The 23,994-nt window shown below is 44.9% G+C and overlaps 1 protein-coding gene across 1 annotated transcript in view; it reads left to right on the top strand.

Moving 5' to 3' along the window:
- The window catches only part of FLACC1 (flagellum associated containing coiled-coil domains 1), a 32,975-nt gene extending 9,024 nt beyond the window's left edge, over positions 1-23,951 (top strand). The window contains exons 4-15 of the mRNA XM_044240820.1: positions 5,149-5,197; positions 6,722-6,855; positions 8,273-8,366; positions 9,093-9,154; positions 10,869-10,966; positions 12,006-12,058; positions 13,725-13,824; positions 14,109-14,212; positions 17,582-17,644; positions 20,724-20,813; positions 21,120-21,229; positions 22,819-23,951. Of these exons, the coding sequence (XP_044096755.1) occupies positions 5,149-5,197; positions 6,722-6,855; positions 8,273-8,366; positions 9,093-9,154; positions 10,869-10,966; positions 12,006-12,058; positions 13,725-13,824; positions 14,109-14,212; positions 17,582-17,644; positions 20,724-20,813; positions 21,120-21,229; positions 22,819-22,939 (1,078 nt within the window). The 3' untranslated portion in view covers positions 22,940-23,951. The remainder of the gene's footprint in view (positions 1-5,148; positions 5,198-6,721; positions 6,856-8,272; positions 8,367-9,092; positions 9,155-10,868; positions 10,967-12,005; positions 12,059-13,724; positions 13,825-14,108; positions 14,213-17,581; positions 17,645-20,723; positions 20,814-21,119; positions 21,230-22,818) is intronic.
- Positions 23,952-23,994: the final 43 nt, after the last annotated feature.

Raw genomic sequence — 23,994 nt, 5'->3', positions numbered from 1 at the left:
ATGGAATGACGTTTGCTAATCAGCTGACTCTGAGCTGGACAGATCATCCCGGATTAGCCTGGTGGGCCCAAAGTCATCACCACGCTCCTTCTGCCTGGAAGAGGAGATGTGAGGCAATCGTTGGCTCGGATGGAGAAAGAAGGAGGCTAGGAACATGGGAAGCGTCTAGGAGCTGGGAAAGGCAAGGAAACAAATTTTCCTGTGGAGTCTCTGTCAACACCTGGGGTTTTTTTTAGCCCAGCGAGACCCATTTCAGACTTTGACACCTAGAACAGTGAGGTAATGAATTGGTTTTGTTTCAAGTCATTGAGCTTCTAGTAACTTTTGGAGCAGCAATAAGAAGCTCGTGCAGTATGGGGCGCCTGGGTGGCTCAGTGGGTTAAGCCTCTGACTTCAGCTCAGGTCATGATCCCAGGGTCCTAGGATCAATCGTTATCCATCATTTTATCCATCCGATCTCTGCTCGGCAGGGAGCCTGCTACCTCCCCCCTCTCTCTCTGCCGGCCTCTCTGCCTACTTGTAATCTCTTGTCAAATAAATAAATAAAATCTTTAAAGAAAAGAAAAGAAACTCGTACAGTAAAGTTGCTGGACAGTGTAAGGACTTTGGCTTTTACTTCGAAAGGGACAGTGTATTAGCTGCTAGGCCTGCCATAGCAAAACAAACAAACAACAACAACAACATAAAAGCCACAGACTGTGTGACTTACACAACAGAAGTTTATTTCCTCACAGTTCTAGAGGCTGGAAGTCAAAGACCAAGTGCCCACAGGGCTGGTTTCCTCTCTGGACTCTCTCCTTGGCTTGTAAATAACCACCTTCTTGCTGCCTCTTCATATGGTCTTTTCTTTGCAGGTGCCTGTCCCTTGTGTCTCTGTGTGTGTCCTGACTCTCTTACAAGGACACCAGTAAGGTTGGATTCGTGCCCACCCCAGTGGCCTCATTTGACTTAATCTCCCTTTAAAGGCCCTAGGAGGTACCAGGGGTTAGCACTGCCACATATGACATTTCAGAGGACCCAGTCCAGCCCATTTTAGACAGAAAGGCATCAGAGGATTCTGAGAAGAGTGACCTGATCCAACTTGCATTTTCAAAGGACTGCTCTGGCTACTGTGTTGAGAATGGACTACAGTGACCAGGGGTAGAATCAGGGAGGCCAGATAAGATGTAATTGTAGGGACGGAAACAAGAGAAGATGGTGCTTGGACCTGGTGGAAACAACACAGGTGGGGAGAAGTGGTTGCCTTGAGATATATTCTGAAGATAGAAACTGGTAGAACCTGCTCATGGGAAAGGTGTTAAGTATGAGAGAAAAGCAAAAGGAAGAGTCAATGACGACTTCAAAATTTGGAGCTGAGCAATAGGAAGGATGGAATTACCATTTTCTGCAATTGGGGAAGACTGCAGGAGGTGCATATTTATAGGCGTTTGAGCGTAGAAAGTTCTAGATGCCTCACACTATCCAAGTGGCAATGTCAAGTAAGCAGTTGGATATATGGGTCTGGGAGAGAGGTCTGGGCTGCAGATACCCATTTGACAGTCATTGACATACACAGGAGACCTAGAGCCCTGGCCTTGATGAGATCTCCCAGGCAGGGAGTGGAGCCAGAAGGAAGAAGAGGCAGGAGAACAGAAACTGGGAGCACTCCAGGGTTGAGAGGTCAACCTCAACCAAAAGAAGTCTGACAAAGAGTGGCCAGTGAGGTAGATGAAGGATCATCTACCTGGTGTCCTAGAAGCAAAATGACAAACATGTTCCAAGAAGGAGGGTCTAATTATCTGTGTCAAATACTGCTGATAAGTAATTGATGTGAAGGCTAAGAAATACTGTCGGGTTGAATGGCCTGAAGGTCCTTGGTGACAGTGAAGAGGATTGTTTCAGTGGTGGAGGTGATAAAGTCCGATCGGAGTGGGCTCCATTCATAGCAAGGGATCAACTGAATGGTCATGAAGGTGAGCTGGTTCCTAGTTCCTGCCTTCTGTGCGCTGGGACTCCTGGCTTGATCACCCCTGTGGGTCTTATCTGACCCCAACTCATAGGCAAGCTCAAGGCCTCAGTCTCCCTATACCTCTTGTTGGGAGCAACCTAACTCATACCCACAGCTCTACTCTGCCCACCAGTTAGCCCCAGCTAACACTGTCCTAGTCCTTTGCAATATGGTGAGGGACAATTTGTGGGTACTTTTAAAATTCAAAGACCTGTTCACTGTACTTATAACTTTCCAGGGACCCTACTCACTGGGGCTCCACATCAGCCAGTCTCCAAGCCCTACTGAGTCAGCACTGAGTGAGGCTGGGCAATGGAGCAGCTGGGAGCAGGAAGGTTCACAGGAAGGGGCTCAGGTAGTCATTGACATGACCTACAAATGGGGACACCCGTCAACCTTTAACTTGGACCTCCAGCCTCAGACACACATCTCTGTGAATTACATCTTTTTTGCTAATTCTATAATTTCCTTGCAAACATACAATGTACTTTTTGTATTTCAAATGTTTTTTTTTTTTAAGATGTTATTTATTTATTTGACAGAGATCACAAGTAGGCAGAGAGGCAGGCAGAGAGAGAAGGGGAAGCAGGCTCCCCACTGAGCAGAGAGCCCGATGTGGGGCTCGATCCCAGGACCCTGAGACCATGACCTGAGCTGAAGGCAGAGGCTTTAACCCACTGAGCCACCCAGGCGCCCCTGTATTTCAAAAGTTTTAATTCTCACATATGAACTACAACATAATTATCCTCACCTAGCTTCAGCAATTCTTTCTTTCTTTCTTTCTTTCTTTTTTTATATCAGGAGGCTTGAAAAATGGCAGTAGCCTGATTGCTCTGAACTACTGGGAGACACAGTTGGCAAATGGCTTTATCTGTAATTCTTTATAGCACTTAACTTTTTCTTCTTCTGTTTTCAGTATTTATGTGCCCCCCTTTTTTTCTCTTCTTAAATATAAACGATCACATCTCATTCCATTTCTCTTGGAAAGGAACACTGTGGTTTGCATACATTAACCACTCCTTGAATTCATCATATGAGAAAATGTGAGGCTCTTTGGCATCAGTGTAATTTCAGGATTTGGTTAGTGCATTCGGAGTCATCTGAGTAGGTTGACAAGGAAAAACAAGAGTCAAGGAGAGGCATTCTGGATCGACCACTCTTTTTACTTTTCAGAGCCGTGAAACACAATCCCAACAAAATAAGTGCCCATAAGCCATAGTCTCACCCTTAGAGCAGCTCTGAGTTGAGTGCAATGCTGTGGAAGGTCTCTGTGCTCAAGGAGATCTACCAAGAACAAAAACAACAAAAAGACATAAATCCAATCCACGCTCAGCTTTTTAAAGAGACCCAGGCTACTCAGTGATTTCCCGCCCCACCCCACCACCACCACCCCAAGGCTTTCCTAAATTCAGAGTAAGCAAACCAAATAGCTTTGTAAAGGGTTCTGGTTTATGGATGGGAGCATATGGTTGATAGAGAAGTTGAGCTGTATTTTAAGTGGTTTTAAGCATCTTGGCCAACTTATCAAAAAGAAAAGAGAAAGGACCCAAATAAATAAAATCATGAATGAAAGAGGAGAGATCACAACTAACACCAAAGAAATACAAACTATTATAAGAACATACTATGAGCAACTCTACGCCAACAAATTTGACAATCTGGAAGAAATGGATGCATTTTAAAAATGATTTTATTTATTTATTTGAAAGAGCAGGAGCTCACAAGCAGGGGTGAGGGGCAGAGGGAGAAGCAGGCTCCTCACTGAGCAGGGAGCCCGACAGGGGCTCAGGACCCTGAGATCATGAACTGAGCTGAAGGCTGATGCTTAACCGACTGAGTCACCCAGGGGTCCCAAAAATTTATTTTAGAGAAAGAGAGAGAGAGCATGGGGGGGGCGGTGGTAGAAAAGGCAGACAGAGATTGAGAATCCCAAGCAGACTCCCACTGAGTGTGGAGCCCAACCCGGGGCTTTGATCTCACAACCCTGAGATGAAACCCAAGAGTCAGACACTTAACAAACTGAGCCACCCAGTTGCCCCAGTAGTTTCAAATCTTTTAAATTGCCTGTGAGCCCTGTTATATTATTAATATATATTGTGCACTCGTGCCCATTTTTTACAAGGAGTCATGTTTTTGCCAGCTAAAATAAAAATTTGGTGGTGATATCTAGAGTAGACAAATCCTTGGGCTGTTTTTCTCAAGAGAGTCACCAGGGCTTCTCTGGAGGCCCCTTTCCAGGGCGGGAGATGTGGGATCCAAACCAGACTTTATTAAACCCGGTGGAACTGCCTCCACCAGGAAAAATCCTCCCGACCCCATACCCACACCCAGCACACTTGGGAACAGTCACACATCATGGTAACCACTGCACAGCCCTTAGAGATACAGCGTTTGCGTTGATTGTGGAGGGAGAACGGAACTCCTAGAGCAGGCTTCCGTGGTCTCTCTTCACAGCAGTTGCCTGAAGGTGTGTGTAGGTGGGTGTGTGTGGTGTGTGGTGTGTGTGTGTGTATGTGTATGTTGAGGCAGAGGGGAGAGGCCCTGGCTCTCACTGTTCTTGCGAGCACATCAGAAGCTCGTTACCCTTGTTCCAGTCTTTCAGCCTCCCGGTGAGCTCCCTTACAGCTTGATTGGGGGGGGTGGGGAGCGCCTGTTACGTTCATGTTCCTGCACTTGAATACAACAGCTCGTTATGACAAGGATTAACACCGGCTCTCAGATTAGTAGCCATTTGCTTATGCTGAATTCTCTTCCCTGACTGTTTCAGGTCCCATATCATTCATTTCTGGGGCAAATAAGAAAGGCCCTTGGGCAGATAATGTAAATGTCCCTAATGTGTGCCTCTGAGATTACACACCATGGGAGCCCTTAGGAGTCTCAGCCGAGCCTCCTGCCTCCTATCCTAGGAGTGGTTCTAATAGGCATCACTAGTCAACTCCCCATTTTTTACCACCTGCGTTTTGATCAGTGTGTATACCGATCCCTGGACCGTTGAACGTTCCCTAGTCCCCTGAGTGGAACATTTTGAGAGCTGAAAGGGGCCTCACAGATCATTCTGGCCCTGTCACTTTTTACAGATGGGTGGGGTCAGGGTGTAGCTTCTAAGCTTTGAACTTTTGCTTGTTCCCTGGATGATTTTTGAGCACGCCTTTCTCTTGCAGAGTGACAGACCATTTAGGAAAACAAGAGGAGGGCACTGCATTACCTACTGTGAGTAAAAACACCCAGAGGGCAGTGGGACTAACATTTATGGAGTGCCTGCTGTAGGCAGGCATAGGCCTTTTACACGTACCTACCTCATCAATCTTTGCAACGATCCTCTGAGGAGGGGCTGTCATTCTTGCATCTAGGACTGGAACTGGAACATTCTTGCATATAGGCCTGGAAAAGGACTGGAACTGCTCTCAGCCACACCCAAGAGAGAGCGTCTAATTACCACTCTCTACTGCCTTGTGCAGGGCAAGGAGAGTGTTCCCAGGAACCCAGACAGACAACTGGTCCAGGCTCATGCCCACATGTCAGAATCCTGCTGCCACACGTGGGAGCCCACAGATGCGGGAGGAGGTGCACCAGGGCACTCGAGGGGGGCAGGGCCAGGACCCTGCTGGAGAAAGAGGTGGGGACTAAACCCAGAAGGATCTCTGTGGCTGCCCAGGAGTTTGGGCCTCATCCTTCCGGTGTCTGGGAGCCTTTGCAGGTCTGACATAGGCCCAGCACCAGGTAAGATTTATCTTCTAGAAACAAACATTAGCTGATGGGATATTATTGATGCTTTTTATAAGTATTTTCTGGTTTTATCTATTTTCTTTTTTCTCCCCTTGAACAAAAATCATGCAGTTCCTTAATAGTGAGGAAAAAATAATAAAAATGTAATTGCCCTCCAGATGGAGAGGCTGATGAATGTTAGGGGAACTAGAATGAAGGCAGAGAGGCCAGCTGGGAAGGTATGGCCAAAGCCACAGAGAAGGATGAAGGTGGCCCCCGGCTCTGCCAGGCGCAGGAGTGCAGAGAGGAGAAAAGGAAGCTGGGGTACATTTAAGAGATAACAGTGACAGGGGGGCGGGGTGGCTAGGGCTGTCCTGTACAACTTGAGAAGCTACAGTCTTATCCTGGTCCCTGCTGGCTGGGAACCCTGCCAGATTCCTGACTTTGGTCTAGTGGAGAACAGAAGAAGAACAGACTAAAATAAGCATGTTTGTTTGTTTTCATGATTGTGCTAGACATTTTCTCGTGTTACCTTGGCATTCCTCACAAAAGTCCTTTGAGGAAGAGTTATATTTTCCTCATCCTTTTCTAATGAGGAAACTGAGGCACACAGATAACTATGGTTGGGGGCAGAGCCAGGATTTGAACACAGATCTGTCTAGTTCCAAAAAGTGAGCAATCTCCAGGGCACCTGACAGCCTCCTGGCCTCCAGCCGTGTGGAGAACACAGACGAAGCACAGGGTTGGGGCAGTGCCAAGTGGGGCGTCCTCAGTAGGGCTGTGCCCATGTTGGATCTCTGGGGACATCCACAAACCACTTGAGTCTTGCAGCTGGATCTCAGGAGAGACATCCGGGCTGGAGGCATGAGGGGGAGGGGTATCTGGGGAAGGGCACAGGAGGGACGTGGACTCAGGAATCCCGCATCCTGTCTCTAGCTTGAGATGTGAGTAGCATTCTAGTGGAAGCTTTGGAGGCATCTCAGCACTCCAAGTCTACAATATTATCTCACCTTCCACCTTGATGCCCAGGAAGTGATAAATGTGTCACCTGGCTATCGCCTCATTCGAAATAGGGAGCAGATTTCTGTCACCTTGGGAGATGAAATGTTCGAGAAGAAAAAGCAGCTGAAGTCAGAGATCATGGACAAAATCAAAATTTCCAGGTAGGGGTGCCTGGGTGGCTCTGTGGGCTGAGGCCTCTGCCTTCGGCTTGGGTCGTGATCCCGGGGTCCTGGGATGGGGCCCTGCATCGGGCTCTCTGCTCGGCAGGGAGCCTGCTTCCCTTCCCTCTCTGCCTGCCTCTCTGCCTACTTGTGATCTCTGTCTGTCGAAAAAATAAATTAAAAATCTTAAAAAAAAATTTTTTTCCTGGTAATATCCTTGGACCAATATATATCCAGTTTCTCAGGGCTATCCCTGCTGGGCTTGGCCTGGCCTCAGGGAGAAGCCCCTAACTTCCACACCCCGTGTACCCAGCCCCTGTTCTGAAGGTAGTGCAAGGTCACTTCGCTCCCCATCCCTGCGAGCTCGTCTCCACGCCCCACCTCTCTGCCTGATCCCATTCAAGACAGGATGAAGCTCAAATCAGGAAACTGATCTGAAAAATGACTGGCTGTAGGATAATTTGTCCCAAAGGAAAGCACTTGTTCCTAGAGAGACAAGCAGATGACATATTCATAAAACAGTCTGAATTTGGAAAGGGAAAAAGTAAGAGTCAAGTCAGGGTTTCAGAGGGGCTGAGACGCATCTCTTTCTTATTGTGCCTGAAGATCTCAGTCAGTTCATGCCTCCGTGAGGCACCGCGTGGAAGACTTGGGCTGGGTCCACCCCTGTTGAGTGTGGTGCTGTCTGCTCTGTCATCCAGACCCTTCCCACTCTATCCTCCAGTGCTGTGTGAAATCAGCTCCCACAGCCGCTCGACCTCCTGGATCTCATCCTGTCTCTCCTTCCCTGTCTCCTCCCACACCCCCTCTCTCTCGGATGGAGGACCTCCTCTCTGCCGCCCTGCGCACAGCACTTCCCACTATCGTCTACTCCAGCTCGACCAGAGATAAATAACTTCCCGACATCATGGAGGCTTCAGACTCAGAAATACAGAACATAGTTCTCTATCATGAAGGCCGAGCTCTGAAATCACCTCTTTGTCCCATGGGCGAACCGTTCCTTGTCTGTGACTCCGGCAGCATCGGTCCCATCCCCCACCTTCCCATTTCCCAAGCCTCCGAATTCTTCTTCCTCCATTTCAACTGTCATTACTGAATCAAGGTCAAACCCTCACAGATTTCTGACATTCTCCTTTCTAGTCGACAGGTAACCAACCCACTCCTCCCCATCTCTTCCCCTCATCCCCCCCGCTTTAGGCTAGCTTACCCAAAAGAGCTGGGTCTGAGGCTCAACCACCATGTTGCCCAATGTCCTCCCCCGGACTACCCTTCCGCCTCTGCCCCCGGCCCCACGATGAGGCAGCCAGTGCACAACACGGCCTGGCTCTCACCAGGGCAGACAGTCGCAGACAGGGAGGTGCCTGACTGGCATGGAATGGAAACTCTGTGGGTAATGGAGGGACGAATTGTCCTGTAGGGCTGATATCATTACCGACCTAGAAGAGCAGATCTCAGAGCTGACCGTGATTATTGAGCAAATGAACAGAGACCATCAGTCTGCCCAGAAACTGGTGAGTGATCCTTGAGTTAGGCGACATCTCTATGGGAGAGGGGAAGACCCACTTTTTCAGATCCTAGCCAGACGCCAAGCACTGCACTCGTGGGAGCTAACTCAATCTCCAGGACCTCTTCAGGTGCCTCCATTGTGTTCATTGCCACTAAAACCACACCAGGGGGGTGCTGGCCGTGTCCCCTCGGGCTTGCTGTGGCTAGTGCAACATCAGGGCATGCTAAGGCTCTTCCTTGTGCCAACCGTGCCACTAATGCATCCACTGTGGTCCCATATTGGCCCAGAAGCCTCCAGTTCCTACTTCCTGCTGCTGTTAAAATTGCCAAACCCCCTTCAGAATCTGTGGATGTCAGCTTGCGCTCTCCGTGTTTCCTGGGATTTGGGTGACCCTTCCTCTAGATTTTACCATCCATTTTACCAGGCTTGTCTTCCCCACTTCCAGCAGGGGTGCCTGCTGACCTGGGCTGGAGGGAGAAACCTGACAATGCTCGAATGCAGCCTCCCCCACACCCTACTTGCTGGTGGTCATTGAAACCCGCTTATGAAGGTTGACTGCCCAGCAGGCCGGCCCTTCAGTAGCGCCGTGCTGTCTGGGACGGCCCCACACAATCAGGGGAGGCAGAGGGGTACAGCCTACCCCCATGGACTGGAAGATTTCTCAGAAATTGCAGATTGCATGGGAGTGGGGTCCTCTATCCTGCATCATTAATGTCGGCCTTGTTTGCAGCTCTTGGATGAAATGGCTCTCCGCTGCGCGGAGATGAAGGAGAACTTCGAAAACAAGAACAGGTATGCTGTCTGGCATAAGCCCTCTGGGCTGAAGGCTCTAAGCCTTCTGCTTCCCTGCAGGATGTCAGCTCACTGGGATTTCAGACATCGCCCCATGGAGCTGGGCGGGCGGAGGTGGGGGGAAAGGGGCAGGATGGTTTGATTTGAAGCCACCAAAATGTAGCACAAAGAAGGTTGTTCCTGGCGTCGCACTTTCTCATCCCATGACTTCCTTTCAATCATCTCCCTTTCTGTTGCTTGCTGAGGAGTGTCATTTTTTGTTCTCCTTGAGACTTCTGTGGCCAACAACGGCTACTCTCAGCTTAGGCACCGCCTCCTATTTCCCCTGCCCCTCTTTCTCTCTTTCTCTCTCTCTCTCTCTTTTTTTTTTGGTCCTGTCATCTCTACTGTTCTTGGCTACTTCCAGGCTGTGGACAGAACAGGTAGAAGGTATACGAGGGAGAGGAACTAGAGCCTCAAAGACAAGCCAAGGGAAAGTAAAAGAAGGTGTGTCATCTGTGTGGGTGAGGAAACCTGCAAAGCGCCCATGCGCTGGGTCCCGGAGCCGCCAGCTCAACACATGGTTGAGTCATAGATTGACTTTCAAAAAATAATAAGTAACTTATTTGTTTTAGAATAGATTTCATTATTTTTTAGAGCAGTTTTAGGTTCATAGTAAAATAGAACCTAAAGTACAACCAATTTTCATGGACAGCCTAAGCCCACAGCCCCACAACCTGAGTAATCTCCCCGCACCCCTGGGGTGCGTTTGTTACGGCTGATGAACCTGCATGGACACACGATGATCAGCCAGAGTCTGTAGCTGACGTTAGAGTTCACTCCTGTTGTGTCTTCTATAGGTTTTGACAGATGTATATTGACAGCGTCCACCATTATTGGACCATTAGAGTAGTTTCACTGCCTCTAAAGATCCTCTGTGCTCTGCGCACTCATCGCTCCCTCCCCACCAGCCCCTGGCTACTGCTGATCTTTTCACTGTCTCCCTAGCTGTGCTTTTTCCAGAACGTCATCCAGCTGGAATTGTACAGCATGTGGGCTTCATGGGTTGGCTTTGGTCACTTACTAAGGTGCATTTAACGTTTGTCCACGTCTTCTCTTGGCTTGACAGCTGATATAGGCTTTCACTTTAACAATCACCTTGTCCACTGCCAACTTCTGCCTCTGGAATGAAGGTTAAAGAGACCTTGGGCTCAGGGCACCTGGGTGGCTCAGTCAGTTAAGCAACCTGACTCTTGCTCTCAGCTGGGGTCATGCTCTTGGGGTGGTGGGTTCAAACCCTGCCCTGAGCTCTGTGCTCATTGGCAGTCTGCTTGGAATTCTCTCTCTCCCTCTTCCACGCCCTCTCCCCCCCAAATTAAATAAATAAATCTTTTTCAAAAAGAGAGAGAGAGAGACCGAGAGACCTTGAGCTCTAAGATTATCCTGGATGCTAATGCAGTCCAGTTTCCCAAGACAGCCATAAACAAAGACTGAGCTGTTAGCAGGGAGTCATGACCCCCACTGGCTCCATTCAAAATAATGGTTGGTAAAAACTGGCCACCTCACCTTTTTCTGGGTGGATGCCAGGAGAAAGGCTTCAGGAAGTGAGGGCCCTGCAGGCTGCCCACAGCTTCCTGTGTGAGGGAGGGAAGGTAGGATTCCCCGAGTGTAACAGCTCAGCTGTAGACTGCTTTTCACTGGTTAATGACTGTAGCCCTTTCCCTGGTTCACACAGGGAACTCAAAGAAGCTCACACAGCAGAGCTCAGTCAATTGGAGAACAGCTACAAAGCATCGTTGAAGGCAGAGAAGCTGGCTGCCCAGGAAAAACTAGGTACTGTCTGGACTGGGGACAGTGACCCTGGTGAGGGGCAAGAGGGTGAGCAGGGCCATGGATGGGTTGTGGCTAGGCTTTCCAGACACCCTCCTACAGCTCCGAGAGGGCGAGTGACTGAGAATGAAACTGGAAAGAGGGAAACCACATCACCAGTGTCCTTCTCCCACCCAGGAGATAGACTGGCTTGTGACCAAGTGCTGGGATCTGAGCAAGTTCTTTAATCTCATTTATCCCATCTAGGAATTGAGGACAATAGTACCTGCCTTCATCAGAGAGATAGGAATGTGAAATCGCTTTTTAAAATATATTTTTTAATTCTATAAATATACTATTATAATTCAGCAAGTGACCTCACCTCTAAAATGATAGTGTTTCATTATATTTTAACAGACACACTATGATTTGTATGGCCTTACAGTACATAAGGGTCATGTTGGCCATTTATCCCATGATTTCTGCTGCCCTTAGGAAGGGCAAAGTATATATCCTTCAGAATTCTGAGGCTGTAGACTAATCTCCACAGGGAGAAGGAGAAATTCTAGAATCTCTCTTTCCCTTGCCTTACATTTTTAAAAGAGGATATTTATAGCTCGCTGGCTTTCCAGTTTTCTAAAGAGAACATTTATCATTTTCAAAAGCAATGTACACTAGGAAACATTATTTTTAAAAGGGAGAAGCAGATGCATCCTACAAGGTTTTGCTCCTCTCCCCCCACCCCCCAAGATGTCGGTTTACCCCTGGGGATTGGTTCTCACGATTGGTTTGGATCAGTATCACCTGAGAAGCATATTATCCACAGGTGGCCTCTCCTCTGAGACCTCAATTCTGTAGGTTTGGCTGGAGTTGGGGGGGTAGGGGGGTGGGTCAGGCACCGGGATTTCTAATAAGCTTCCAGAGGGATTCCTAGGTACAAGATGGTTTTTACACGTAGAGGATGAGTTTGAGGTGGAGAAGGTGTACAGAGAGCTCCTACTTGAATTTGAAAACATGCGTTTCAGAGGACTGACAATGACCCTGTTGTTTTCCTTTTGTCCAGATGAGATGGGAAAGGAATATAAGTATTTGAAGAATATGTTTCATATGTATCAGGTGAGATTCAGAGCTCCTTGGTGGATTATGAGAGGAACAGAGGCAAGGCTCATTCCTGGCTGACGACAGCAGGCTAAGTCTAGAACTCTGGCCCAGAAAATCATGTCCCGAGATCCCCAGCGTCCTTGGACTTTGGTGACACTGAGTACACCCAGGGAGAGGAGTGAACTGTGGACTGTGGTGGTTTCCATGGGTGACAAGTCAGTCTCTCGACCCTAAGGAAGCCCACGGAAAAATCTGTTTGTAATTACAAAAGTCATACCTGCTCATTGTTTATTAGAAAATGGAAATACAAAAAACCAACTACAACAACAAAAAAGAAAGAATTATCATCACCCCAAGATAACCGCTCTTCGTGTTCGTACTTGGTAATAGCTTTGGTTTTAGTAGAGTGCTGGGTCAAAAAGGATAAACATTTTAAAGGCCTCTGATACATTTGGCCAAATTGCGATCCAAAAAGACTCTATTGCTGCACCCCACCCCACCCCCCACGAGCAGAAGATGGAATGCTCTAGCCATCTCAGAATATAACTCTCTCATTTTAATCGGCTAATCTGATGGAGCCGTGGGGAAGCAGGCCGTGATTTCTTCCTAGGAGGGTGAGAGCGTGGAGGGGTGAGGAGCAGACAGGACAGGCTGAGGCAGCAAACCCCCATTTTATCATGACCAACTGGTCATGATTTCCCCGGGACTTTCCAGATTGTAGCATTGAAAGCTCAGAGACCCGGGACACAACTTAGTCTCAAACAAACAAGGACAGTTAACCACTCTATATAAAAAAAGAACCAAGTTAACCACCAGTACCACCTCTGAAATTCTATTTACCATTCAGTTTCACTTTTGAGCTTCTATGTAAAACTTGTTTTTCAAGATGTATCTTGGTACAGTCAGGAAAGACATCATAGAAGAAGGCCTAGGAAAGCATCAGGTTGATTCCCCAATTTCCTAGGCCTTATGTTTGCTTCAGTCTGGACCTCACCAGAGAGCTTGACCTCTATGGAAACTGAGCTGCCCACCAGTCTTGAAAATGATGAGAGAGAACCTTTATCAAAATGGCCACAAATAATTACAAATAGGCTCTGATGCCTGGTCCCAGTGAGATTTGTACCACTAACCTGGAGAAAAGGGGGCCTCAGGGTCCTGAGACCTTACCAGCAACATCAATGTTCTAGGCCTTCTTCCTCCTGAAGTCCCAATACCATAAAGTCTGCACCAGCCAATAGGACTGGCATCGGGTTTGGCTTATTTAACCTCAACCACGAAGGAAGTTAGATTTGCTGAGGAAAAATAAACACACTCTGAAAAACATGCCACTGTTTTATAAGTGTTCAAATTAACCATTGGGCATTTCCCCTGCTTACTCATGGGCTACTGATGGGTGATTCATGGCTCAGAGGGAGCTGACATGTGAATCTTTGACAGGAGAAACCTACCTGTCTTCAAAGAAAAGCCAGTTCCAGTGGGACAGACACCATGCAGAACTTGCCCTTGACTTCAGGGGTTCTGCAGGCTCCCAGATGGGCTGGGCTAAAATTTGCCACCCATAGAGGGACTCCTAGCAAGCATTCCAGGTGAGGGAAGCTGCAAAGGGCCCTGTGCTGGCCTGGAGCTGGTGTGCAGCATTTCTCAGGACACTTTTCTTCATGGTGCCTTTGTGCCTCCACAGGACAGCATTTATGATGAAATGGAGGACAGGTGGTCAAAGAAGAAGGCGGACTGGGAGAGGGAGGAGAAGTTGGAGCGGGAAAAGATCCTGCTACAGCAGAGTGAGTATAGAAACTTCTATCTTTTGGATGGCACATGTACCTAAAAGCCTGCCATTAAGTGTGGTCTCAACTTGAGAAAGGCAGCCTCAGATCCACTAAGAGTGATGGCCACATGGCTGGACCCCTGAATCAAGGTGCATAGAGTTTTCAAGAAAGTGACAACAAGGATAGGTCTTTATAAAGTCCAGTCCGGAATTTCTATTATCTTCAAACATTTTGAGTTTCTCTCTGCATCTGCTTTCCCCACATTTACTCATGCATATAGTTTCTTCTCACCTCTACAGAACATAAAATGACAAAAAAGTTTGAGTTAGAGTCAATAGAAGAAAAGAAGAAAATAAATGACTCCTACAGTGCTGTCTTTGAGAACTTCATTCGAGAGAAGGAGGTAAGTTGGGCCCAAAGCACATGAGGAGTTGAAGGTGCAGCTTCAGTGAGACATCCGGTTCCGGGGGTGCCTCTGGAATTAATCGAGCTTTTGGTCTTTATGGACGTATTCCTCCTTTCCCAGCTTCCCTAGAAATATATGCAAGTAGACCGGCAGTCTTGCTGTCTTATCTAGACGGTCTTACCACCATCAATGGTGGTCAATCACCATTGAATGATGAATATTCATCGAGGATGAATGTTCTTCCTCATCCTTGGCTGGAGATGAAGGGAACGGGCAGTGGAGCAAGTTAAACCAAGCAAGTTTGGTTCAGGTACAGCTCGGAGTAAAGAGGAGCTACCTCAAAGTCACAGGGGGTGAGGGTGAGCCACTGCTGCTCATTACTCCTCCACTACCTTGATACTGCTGTTGGGTCATGGTGAAAGCAGGCCCCGGACAGGCAGACATTTACTAAACAAACCTGCATTAGCAAGTAGGCTCAAGCCATGATACCACCACCTCTCTGAGCTTTTAGGTCTGTGAAAGATTCATTGGAGCTATCTGCAAAGGCATGACAAGGGTAGGATTCTGCAACTCCTGGAGTCAGCCTCAGGCAGCCAGAGCACCTCCTAAGCAGACAGAGGACCATCTAGGGGTCAAGACTTAGACGCCACGTCTGAGGGTATAGCTGAAAGGTTTTGTTAGATTCCTATACTCTTTTCCTGCAAAGTGAACCATGCCTCTGAAATAACACCTACCCAGAATATTCCATTTTTAAGAGTCCATTTCCAATCATCATGTTAATTAAAAAGCCACTAATTTCACCAGTCAAAGCCCATTTCTGGCATTCACTGTAACAGCAAAAACAGTAATGGGGCTACAGGATATACTGTGCAGTGTAGCTAGGGTTTCTGGGGTCTGGAGAGCTCAGACGTCTGAAGAAGAGGAGCAAGTCCTCTAGTGGGGAGAGATTTGATCCTCTGCATGCCTCCTCTCCTCTCCTATTTTCTCTCCAGTAATGCTAACGATAAATCTATAAATTCTGCACATGCTCTCTCTCTCGCTCTCGCTCTGTCATGAAAGTATAGTTTACACTTAACAAAACACAGAGACCCTAACTATATAATTTGGTGAGTTTTGACAGATGTACACATCCATGTAACCAACAACTATATAAAGATATAGAGCATTTTATCAACCCAGAAATTGCGCTTGTATTCCTCTCCACTTAAACCCTGTCTCCCTCAACACTTGCCCCAAGACAAGCACTATTTTGATTCCTACCACCATAGTTTTACCTGCTTTTAAGCTTTATATAGATGGAATCATGCAGTATATACTCTTTGGTATATAGCTTCTTTTTTTCTCAACACACTGTCTGTGGAATTTATCCATTTATTTCTATCAGTAATTTCTTACCTTTTATTGCCCATTAGCTTTCCTTTGTAGGAATACCCCACAATGTGTTTACCATTTTCCTGTTTGGGGAGGTTTAGGTTGTTTCCATTGGCTGTCCTCCCTATTTTTTTTTTTAAGATTTTATTTATTTATTTGACAGGAAGAGATCACAAGTAGGCAGAGACAGGCAGAGAGAGGTGGGGGGGAGGGAGAGCAGGCTCCCCGCTGAGCAGAGAGCCTGATGCAGGGCTCTATCCCAGGACCCTGAGACCATGACCTGAGCTGAAAGCAGAGGCTTAACCCACTGAGCCACCCTGGCACCCTGTCCTCCCTATTTTATAAAGGTTTTATAAACACCCTTGTACAAGTATTTCCATAGACACATTTTTTTCTTTTCCTTTGGTTATATACCTAGCACTGTTATTATTGGTTTCTGGGTAGTTATAGATTTAACTTTATAAGAAATTGCCAAGCCATTTGCCACAGTAGTTGTGTCATTTTACTCTTACATCTTAAGCATATGAGAGTTCCAGTTGCTCCACATCATCAGCAAGTAATATTGGCATCCCATAATCCTTCCAATGGATGTGAAGTGATAGTCCATTAGAGTTTTAGTTTCCCTGGGGACTCTGTTCGGTGATTTTTTAAATTATACTTATCAAACAATTTATATGTCTTCTTTTGTGAAATGTTGGGTCAAGTCTTTTGCCATTTGAAAAAACTTGGGTTGTTTATCTTTTTATTATTGATATGTAGGAGTACTTTATATAATGTGGATACAAGTTCCTTGTCAGATATGCATTACAAACATTGTCTCCTACACTATGGTTTGCCTTTTCATTTTGTTCATGTTATCTTTTCATGTGCAGAAGTTTTTTATTTTGATGAAAACCAAATTATTAATCACGCCCTTTTTATGGGAAAGTTACAGCTTTTGGTGTCCTTTCTATGAAATTGTTGCCTAGTCCAAGGATACAAAGATCTTCTCTTTTTTAAAAAAAGCTTTGTAATTTTAGTTTTTATGATTCTATGATCCATTTTGTTTTGTTTCCTTTTTAAAGATTTTATTTATTTATTTATTTAAGAGAGAGAGAGAGAACATGAACGGTGGGGGGTGCCAAGGAAGAGAGACAAACAGACCCCCTACTGAGCAGGGAGCCCAGTGCAGGGTTCAGTCCCAGGACCCTGGGATCATGAGCTGAAGGCAGACACTTAACTGACTGAGCCACCCAGGTACCCCTCTGTGATCTATTTTGAATAATTTTTATGTATGGAGTGAGATAGAGGTCATAGGTCATTTTTTTCTCTATAAATATCTAGTTGTTCCATTCCGTCCCATTGAACTATTTATTAGTCCATACCTAGGCCAAGACAACCATTGTCTCAATTACTGTAGCTTGAAATCAGGGAGTAAAAATGTAATTTTGCTCTTGTTTTTCAAGGTAATTTTGGTCCTTCTATATAAATTTCAGAGTCAGTTTGTCAAGAAAGTATTCTGACTGGGATGGTACTGAATATAAAGATCAATTTGTGATTGAACAAAATATTTAACAATATTAATAATATTCAACAATAGTAACCCTATCAAGGTTGCACATAAGTAAGATTTTCAAAATTTAACTTCAGTGTGTCATGTCATTAGTCTATAAAGTGTGCTTCATTATACCGATATCTAAACCTTGGTGAATATATTCCAGAACCCTATTCTGACTTTCTTAATTCTCTGAAAGAAGTCCTAGAAACCGGGGCACCTGAGTGGCTTAGTGTGTTGAGCTTCTGCCTTTGGCTCAGGTCATGATCTCAGGGTCCTGGGATCGAGCCCCAGGCTCTCTGCTCGGCGGGAAGCCTTCTTCCCCTTCTCTCTCTGCCTGCCTCTCTGCCTACTTGTGATCTCTCTTTCTGCCAAGTAAATAAATAAAATCTTTAAAAAAAGAAGAAGAAGAAGTCCCAGAAACCCCAGGGCTGACCCTTTCCAAATAAAATTATTTTTAGGAGCTGTTGAAACAGCATGAAAATGACACCTTACAATTAGCGGAGCTGAGAAAGACCAAACAGGTAAGTTTTTTCATTTTTCCTGTGGAATTGGGGTCTTAGAAATGCATCAATAAAATTATGTACTCTCAATAAAATGGAATCTATGATAATTTTCCAAAACCAAAAAAAAAAAAAAAAAGGGTAGGGGAGCAGAGACCTAGAGCTGAGTTTGCTGGATTCAACAGGTCAAAAAGAACTTTGGAACTATAATACAAAGTCATCTGTAAAACAAAGCTCTTAGCATCTTTTTAGAGCAATTTGAAGAAATTTATAAGCAGCGTGCTGTGTGATCTTCAGTGTCAAATGCCCTCCATTTCTAGTGAGGCTCAAACCACCAGAGTCATGACTTCTGAATACCAAATTCTTCCTTTAAACTCTAAAAAATACAATACTGCCCCCAGGAACTTTAACTGCAAGCCTCTCCTTAAAATTCTGAGTGGACCTCACGTCCAACGATTTCTTCAAAGAATTCTGTTCTTCTGGGGCAAATTATGGCACTTCCAGGTGGGAGACAATTGAAGAGAAACTGTTCAAACCCATGAAGCCCCTTGTGGTTCTTCTTTCACAGAGAATTTAACTTGGATCTGGAATGGAGAAGTTTGGGGAAAGACGAGCCCTTATAAAATCAGGAAATGATCTCTCCGAGCTTAGGCAAGGCCTCGTCATTGTTGGGTAAACAGACCTCAATGTCCTGCATGGTAGAGGGATAGGTTTTGGAACAAGAAACACCCAGTGTATTATAATAACTGCTTTATCGACCTTGTCGACTAATTCGAAATCATTAATTGATTTCGCTCCTCATTTGTGGTCATATTTTCTCCCTTATTTGCATGTCTGGTAATTTTTTATTGGACACCCACCATTGGAATGTTTACCTCGTTGGGTGCTGAATATTTTTGTATTCCTTTAAATATGGTTGTGCTTCGTTCTGGGATGCAGTTTAGTTACTTAGAAGCAGTTTGGTATTTTCAAGCCTTACCTTTAAGCTTTGTTATAGGCAGAACTAAAGCAGTCTATAGTCTAAGATTAGTCCCTCCCCCCGCCCACACACACAGATTATACCCTTCTGAGTAGTCTGCCCAATACTCTGTGTACTCTGGCTAGTGGGAATGAACTATTCCCAGTCCTGTGTTGACCCTGGGGATTGTTCTACCTACTCCATGCTCGTGGTTCTTTCCCCAGCCTCATCTCCTTCTGTAGCTTGCCCTCCATCGTGCTGCCCCAGTGGCACTGGACCCATTGCTATCTCTTTAACATGTCAGGATCCTCTACCTTGAGGTCTTTGCACTTGACATTCTCTCTTCCTAGGAAGCTGTCTCCCAGATATCCACGACTAACTTTCTTACCTTTCTGGTCTCTGCTTAAATGCCACTTTCAAGGGGCCACTCTATTTATAGGCTTAACAACCCACCCAACCCTTCCTTTCTCCTGTTTTATTTTCTATGCAGATTTATAACTGTCTAACCTGATAAACTCAATAAAGGCAGAGATTTTTGTCTGTTTTCTCTGCCACTAATCTCTAGTTGCTAGAACAGTGCCGGGCACATCAAGATACCCAGTAAATAACAACTGATTTTTTGAATGAATAAGTGAATAAAAAAATTCTGAATGTGCTGGTACAGTGCTTTACACAATGTGTAAGGGATGGAGTAAGTAAGTAATGGAAACTCTCTAGTCTATAACTCTTGGGAGGAGGCTTAGTCCACAGGAAGAGCTCTGAGGACATGTAGGAGTTGAACGGAGCTGACACCTGAAAGCAGGGACCCATCGGGTTCACTTTTATAGTCTCTTCAGCATCTACCTAATGTAGATTCCACATTTGTCCTTTCCCTGAACTTACACTGCATATTCTGTCTTATCCTTGGTTTGTTTTAAATTTATTATTATAATTATTTTAATAACTCTAATTTTTTACATCTCCCTCGCTAGAATGTACATCTATAAAGGAGTAGGGATTATATTTTTCTTGTTCATCATAATACTTCTGTTGTCTACAACAGGAGGGTTTTTTCCTAATTAAAAGACTGTTTTTTAGGGTGCCTGGGTGGCTCAGTGGGGTAAGCCGCTGCCTTCGGCTCAGGTCATGATCTCAGGGTCCTGGGATCAAGTCCCGCATCGGGCTCTCTGCTCAGCAGGGAGCCCGCTTCCTTCTCTCTCTGTCTGCCTCTCTGCCTACTTGTGATCTCTCTCTGTCAAATAAATAAATAAAATCTTTTTTAAAAAAAAAGACTTTTTTAGAGCAATGTGAGGTTTACTGAAAAATTCAGCAGAAAGTGCAGAGATACCTCTTATCCTCCCCCAACACAAATATACAATTTTCTCTATTACTAACATCTTGCTTTAGTGTGGTCCTTTTGTTACAGTTGATGAACCATTATTGATACATCCCTTTTTTTTTTTTTAAAGATTTTATTTATTTATTTGTCAGAGAGAGAGAGAGAGAGGGAGAGCAAGCACAGGCAGACAGTGGCAGGCAGAGGTAGAGGGAGAAGCAGGCTCCCTGCAGAGCAAGGAGCCCGATGTGGGACTCGATCCCAGGACGCTGGGATCATGACCTGAGCCGAAGGCAGCTGCTTAACCAACTGAGCCACCCAGGTGTCCCTGATACATCCCTTTTAACTGAAGTCCATAATTGACATTAGGGTTCTCTCTTTGTGTTACCCATTCTGTAGGTTTTGTCAAATGTCATCAAATGCAGAATGCATGTACCCTTGCAGTATCATACAGTGTAGTTGCTTTGCCTAAACGTCCTCTGTCCTCCACCTGTTTATCCCTCGCTTCCCCTCCTAACCCCCAGCAACCACTCATGTTTTTACTGTCTCTGTAGTTTTGCCTTTTCTGTTAATAAATACTTGTTTGGGAGCTATTATGACAACCCACACGGGCTCCGGTGAGGGCTGGATCTGAGACAGTGGTAGTGAGACTGCAGAGGGGAGTATAGATGGGCAAGACATAGAGGAGACAGATTTAACAGGAGGAAATGACTGAACCGTGTAAGAGAAGGAGTTAAAAGTTGATGCTTCACCTTCTCATCCAGGTGCCCTGCAGAAGAGAGTAAATGGGTAGACATGTTGTCCTGAAACCGTTTCTTCTTACATAGGTCATGGAGGAAGAGTTGAATACACAAGCTGTTATCCTGGAAACACTTAACACAACCCTCTACCAAACCCAGATGGAACTTCAGAAAGAGGTGAGTCCTGGCTGGAGTGGGGTTAGGGGTCGTGCTGAGGCATCCAGGTCTCTGGGAAGCTCTATCATATAGCTCTGTTTTGGATGCTATTAAAATTTATATGTCCAGGGCACCTGGGTGGCTCAGTCAGTTAAGGTTCTGCCTTCAGCTCAGGCCATGATCCCGGGTTCTGAGATCGAGCCCCGCATCAGCCTCCCTGCTCCCATTCCCCCTGCTTGTGTTCTCTCTCTCTCCTTGTCAGTTAAATAAATAAATAAGTACTCTTTAAAAAAATAAATAAGTAAATAAAATTTACATGTCCTTCAGAAAGCCACAGTGGGAAATCTGGAGAAAATGTTCCAGATCAAGCTTGCCGAAGCTGAAGAAAAGTTTAAATATACCATACAGCTTCTGACAGAAGAGAACATTCATCTAAGGTAAGAAAGATGCTGCTCAAAAAGATGTGGCTGAGTTTTCTTTGGAAAGCGGGAGGGAGTTTGGGTGAGGAATAGAGGAAGATGAACCCAGGTGTTCCCTAATAAGGTCAAGGCACAGGCACTTCCCAGAGGGAGATACTGACTCAGAGCCTGGACAGAGAACTCACCTGCTAAGGTCACGCAGTTCACAAGTGGTTTGGGGAATGTGTCTAGACTCCTCTTTCTTACCTACATCTTCGTTTGAATGCAGAATGGCACATGAAATTTAGCTGAGGGTCTCTGAGTTTATTCAGTTCTGTGGATACATTTTATTTTTTTTTCCTTTATAACTCATTTATTTTTTTTTAATTTTTTTCAGTGTTCCAAAATTCATTGTTTATGCACCACACCCAGTGCTCCATGCAGTACGTGCCCTCCTTAATACCCACCACCAGGTTCACCTCACCCCCCACCACCTCCTCCAAAACCCTCAGTTTGCCTCTCAGAGCCCACAGTCTCTCATGGTTTGTCTCTTTTAAATCCCTAAAGTCCTCTGCCATCCACCGATTCATTCTTGGCTTCCCCTCCCAACTCCTGGCAATTACTGATCTTTGCACTATCTATCTGTAGTCTTGCCCCTTCCAGAACGTCATAGAGTTGGAATCCATAGTAGATGTTTTGTAAATATTTGTTTAATGAATGAATGACTAGAAACTGTCATGACAACCCATGGAAGCTCTGAGTTTTTACCACATCCCCTGAGAGTTTAGGGGTATCGATGTCAGTGGTTTACACTTAGATACAGCTGCATTTAGTTCCTGTGAAAGTCAACTTCAGGTCAGAAATTACACTATTACCTGAAGATGCATTTTAAATCATTGAGATAAATTCTGGTCAATATTTTAGTAAAAGGAAGTTATTCATTGCATTGAACTGGTAGTATAGGAGAGTAAAGCTTTCCCCTTTTTCCCTTGTAGGTTGCTTGGCTGGCCTAATAGTTAAATTGACATGAGACAGATTAACAGGAGAAAAAAAATTTTAATTTTGAATGTACAGGAGCTCATAAAAATATGAGACTCAAAGAAGAGACCGCAGTGGGCAGCTTTTATACCTTTTAGACAAAGAGACAATAAATTTGTAAAGAATTGACAGGACAAAGCAGTTTGGGTTCGGGGTAGTAAATTAGTGAGGAAGTAAGAAGGTATGTTCATACAGCCTCCTCAGCCCTAAATTCCCTATTTCTGGTGAGAAGGATGTCTCTTTACCTTCTGGTACAGGGAAGGTATTTTTCTTTCCTACTTTCAGGGGGACAAAGGAGGGCCAGAGTATCTTTCTTCTATTGGTGGTTGCTGAAGTAAATTTAATTCAAACTAATCAATATGCAAGGTGGCGTATTTGGGGACGGCATACTCTGTTTCCCCTCAGCAGAATATTCCTCATTTGAAAATTTGGTAACATATTGTATCTCACTAAATTCAAAACCACTGCAAGTAATGTGTGCAACTGCCCCCGATGAAGGAACAAAACCCTATTTCCCTCTCCCCCCCATATATGCTCAATGCCCTTCTACCCTTTGAGTCTGTAGTGATATGTCTTCTCTTTCTTTACAGGCAAAAAATAATTGCCAAAAATGAAGAAATTTATGAAGAACGATGTGGGAGGTCTACCTCTATTTATGAGAATGATTCTGACATTTTAGAAGATGACAGCAATGAAAAACAAGAATTATGAGCCCCAAAATTGCTCTCCCATACAAAAGATGGCAGGAACACTGACTCTCTAGGCTTAGAGAACTCTGGTGCGGTTTTCTGGAAAAAGTGTATTATGAGTTTAGTTGCTGGATTGCCTTGGTTCTACTTTTGTCTTTTCACAATCTGCTTTCTTCTAAGTGATTGGGAATGTTTGAATTCTCATCTCAATTATACAGATTTTCAAGACTCTTCATTGAAAGGTGATGTTCTCTGTATCTGGATCTGCTCTTTCTCTGGGCAAGGTACTATTTTCTCTTCCATATTTCTGGATTTCATTACGAAAACACTGATCTGAAGAACTTCCTATTAAATATTGGCTACATTTTGAAGTTTAGCTTTTGTCCACCTGGGGCACTTTGCTAGCAAGAATGATAATTAATTGATTCAATTCCAAAAACCTTTTCTCTTACGTGTGTCTCCACTGCTCCATTTCTCAGTCATCTTTCCTGTAACTATGATTTGGGAAAAGTTTCTGATGATTGTTGCCACCTTCTCTAAATAATCACCAGAATTCAAATCCCCACAGGGCAGGCAACATAAATAAGAGAAGCGGACTGGACATAAGGAAAAATAATCACAAAAACAACCACAGTGGTAAATGGTAATTGGCAGGAGCCTAATGTAGGGGATGGGAAGGGATGGGATGGGGGAGTGCGTGAACCCATCTTCTTATGTGGCAGCCTTGGAATGGGATCAATGTGGTCAGATATTCTGAATTTTTTTTAAAAAAGGTATTGTGGTTTTTATGTGACACTGTCCCAATTTTTACATATGGGCAACACATTTTTTAAGAAAATACAACCGTGTGAGCCAACATCAGGAGGCTAAAGTGAAACATACCTGTGATCCCAATGTTTTCCACCTGTGAGATGCCAATGGCAAACAACAAAAACAAAACAAACAAACCAATCTATAGCCAACAGTAAGTTAAATTCTATTTTACTCTAGTAAAAATATTATTAAAAAAATACTATTGAAAAAATCTTTTTCAAAAGACTTTTTTATAAATTTAGAATTATTAAAATAAATTTAGGA

Source organism: Neovison vison, chromosome 3 (genome assembly GCF_020171115.1).
Source record: "Neovison vison isolate M4711 chromosome 3, ASM_NN_V1, whole genome shotgun sequence".
Taxonomy (NCBI): domain Eukaryota; kingdom Metazoa; phylum Chordata; class Mammalia; order Carnivora; family Mustelidae; genus Neogale; species Neogale vison.
The sequence above is the reverse complement of the archived record's forward strand: the minus strand, read 5'-3'. Positions and strand labels throughout refer to the sequence as shown.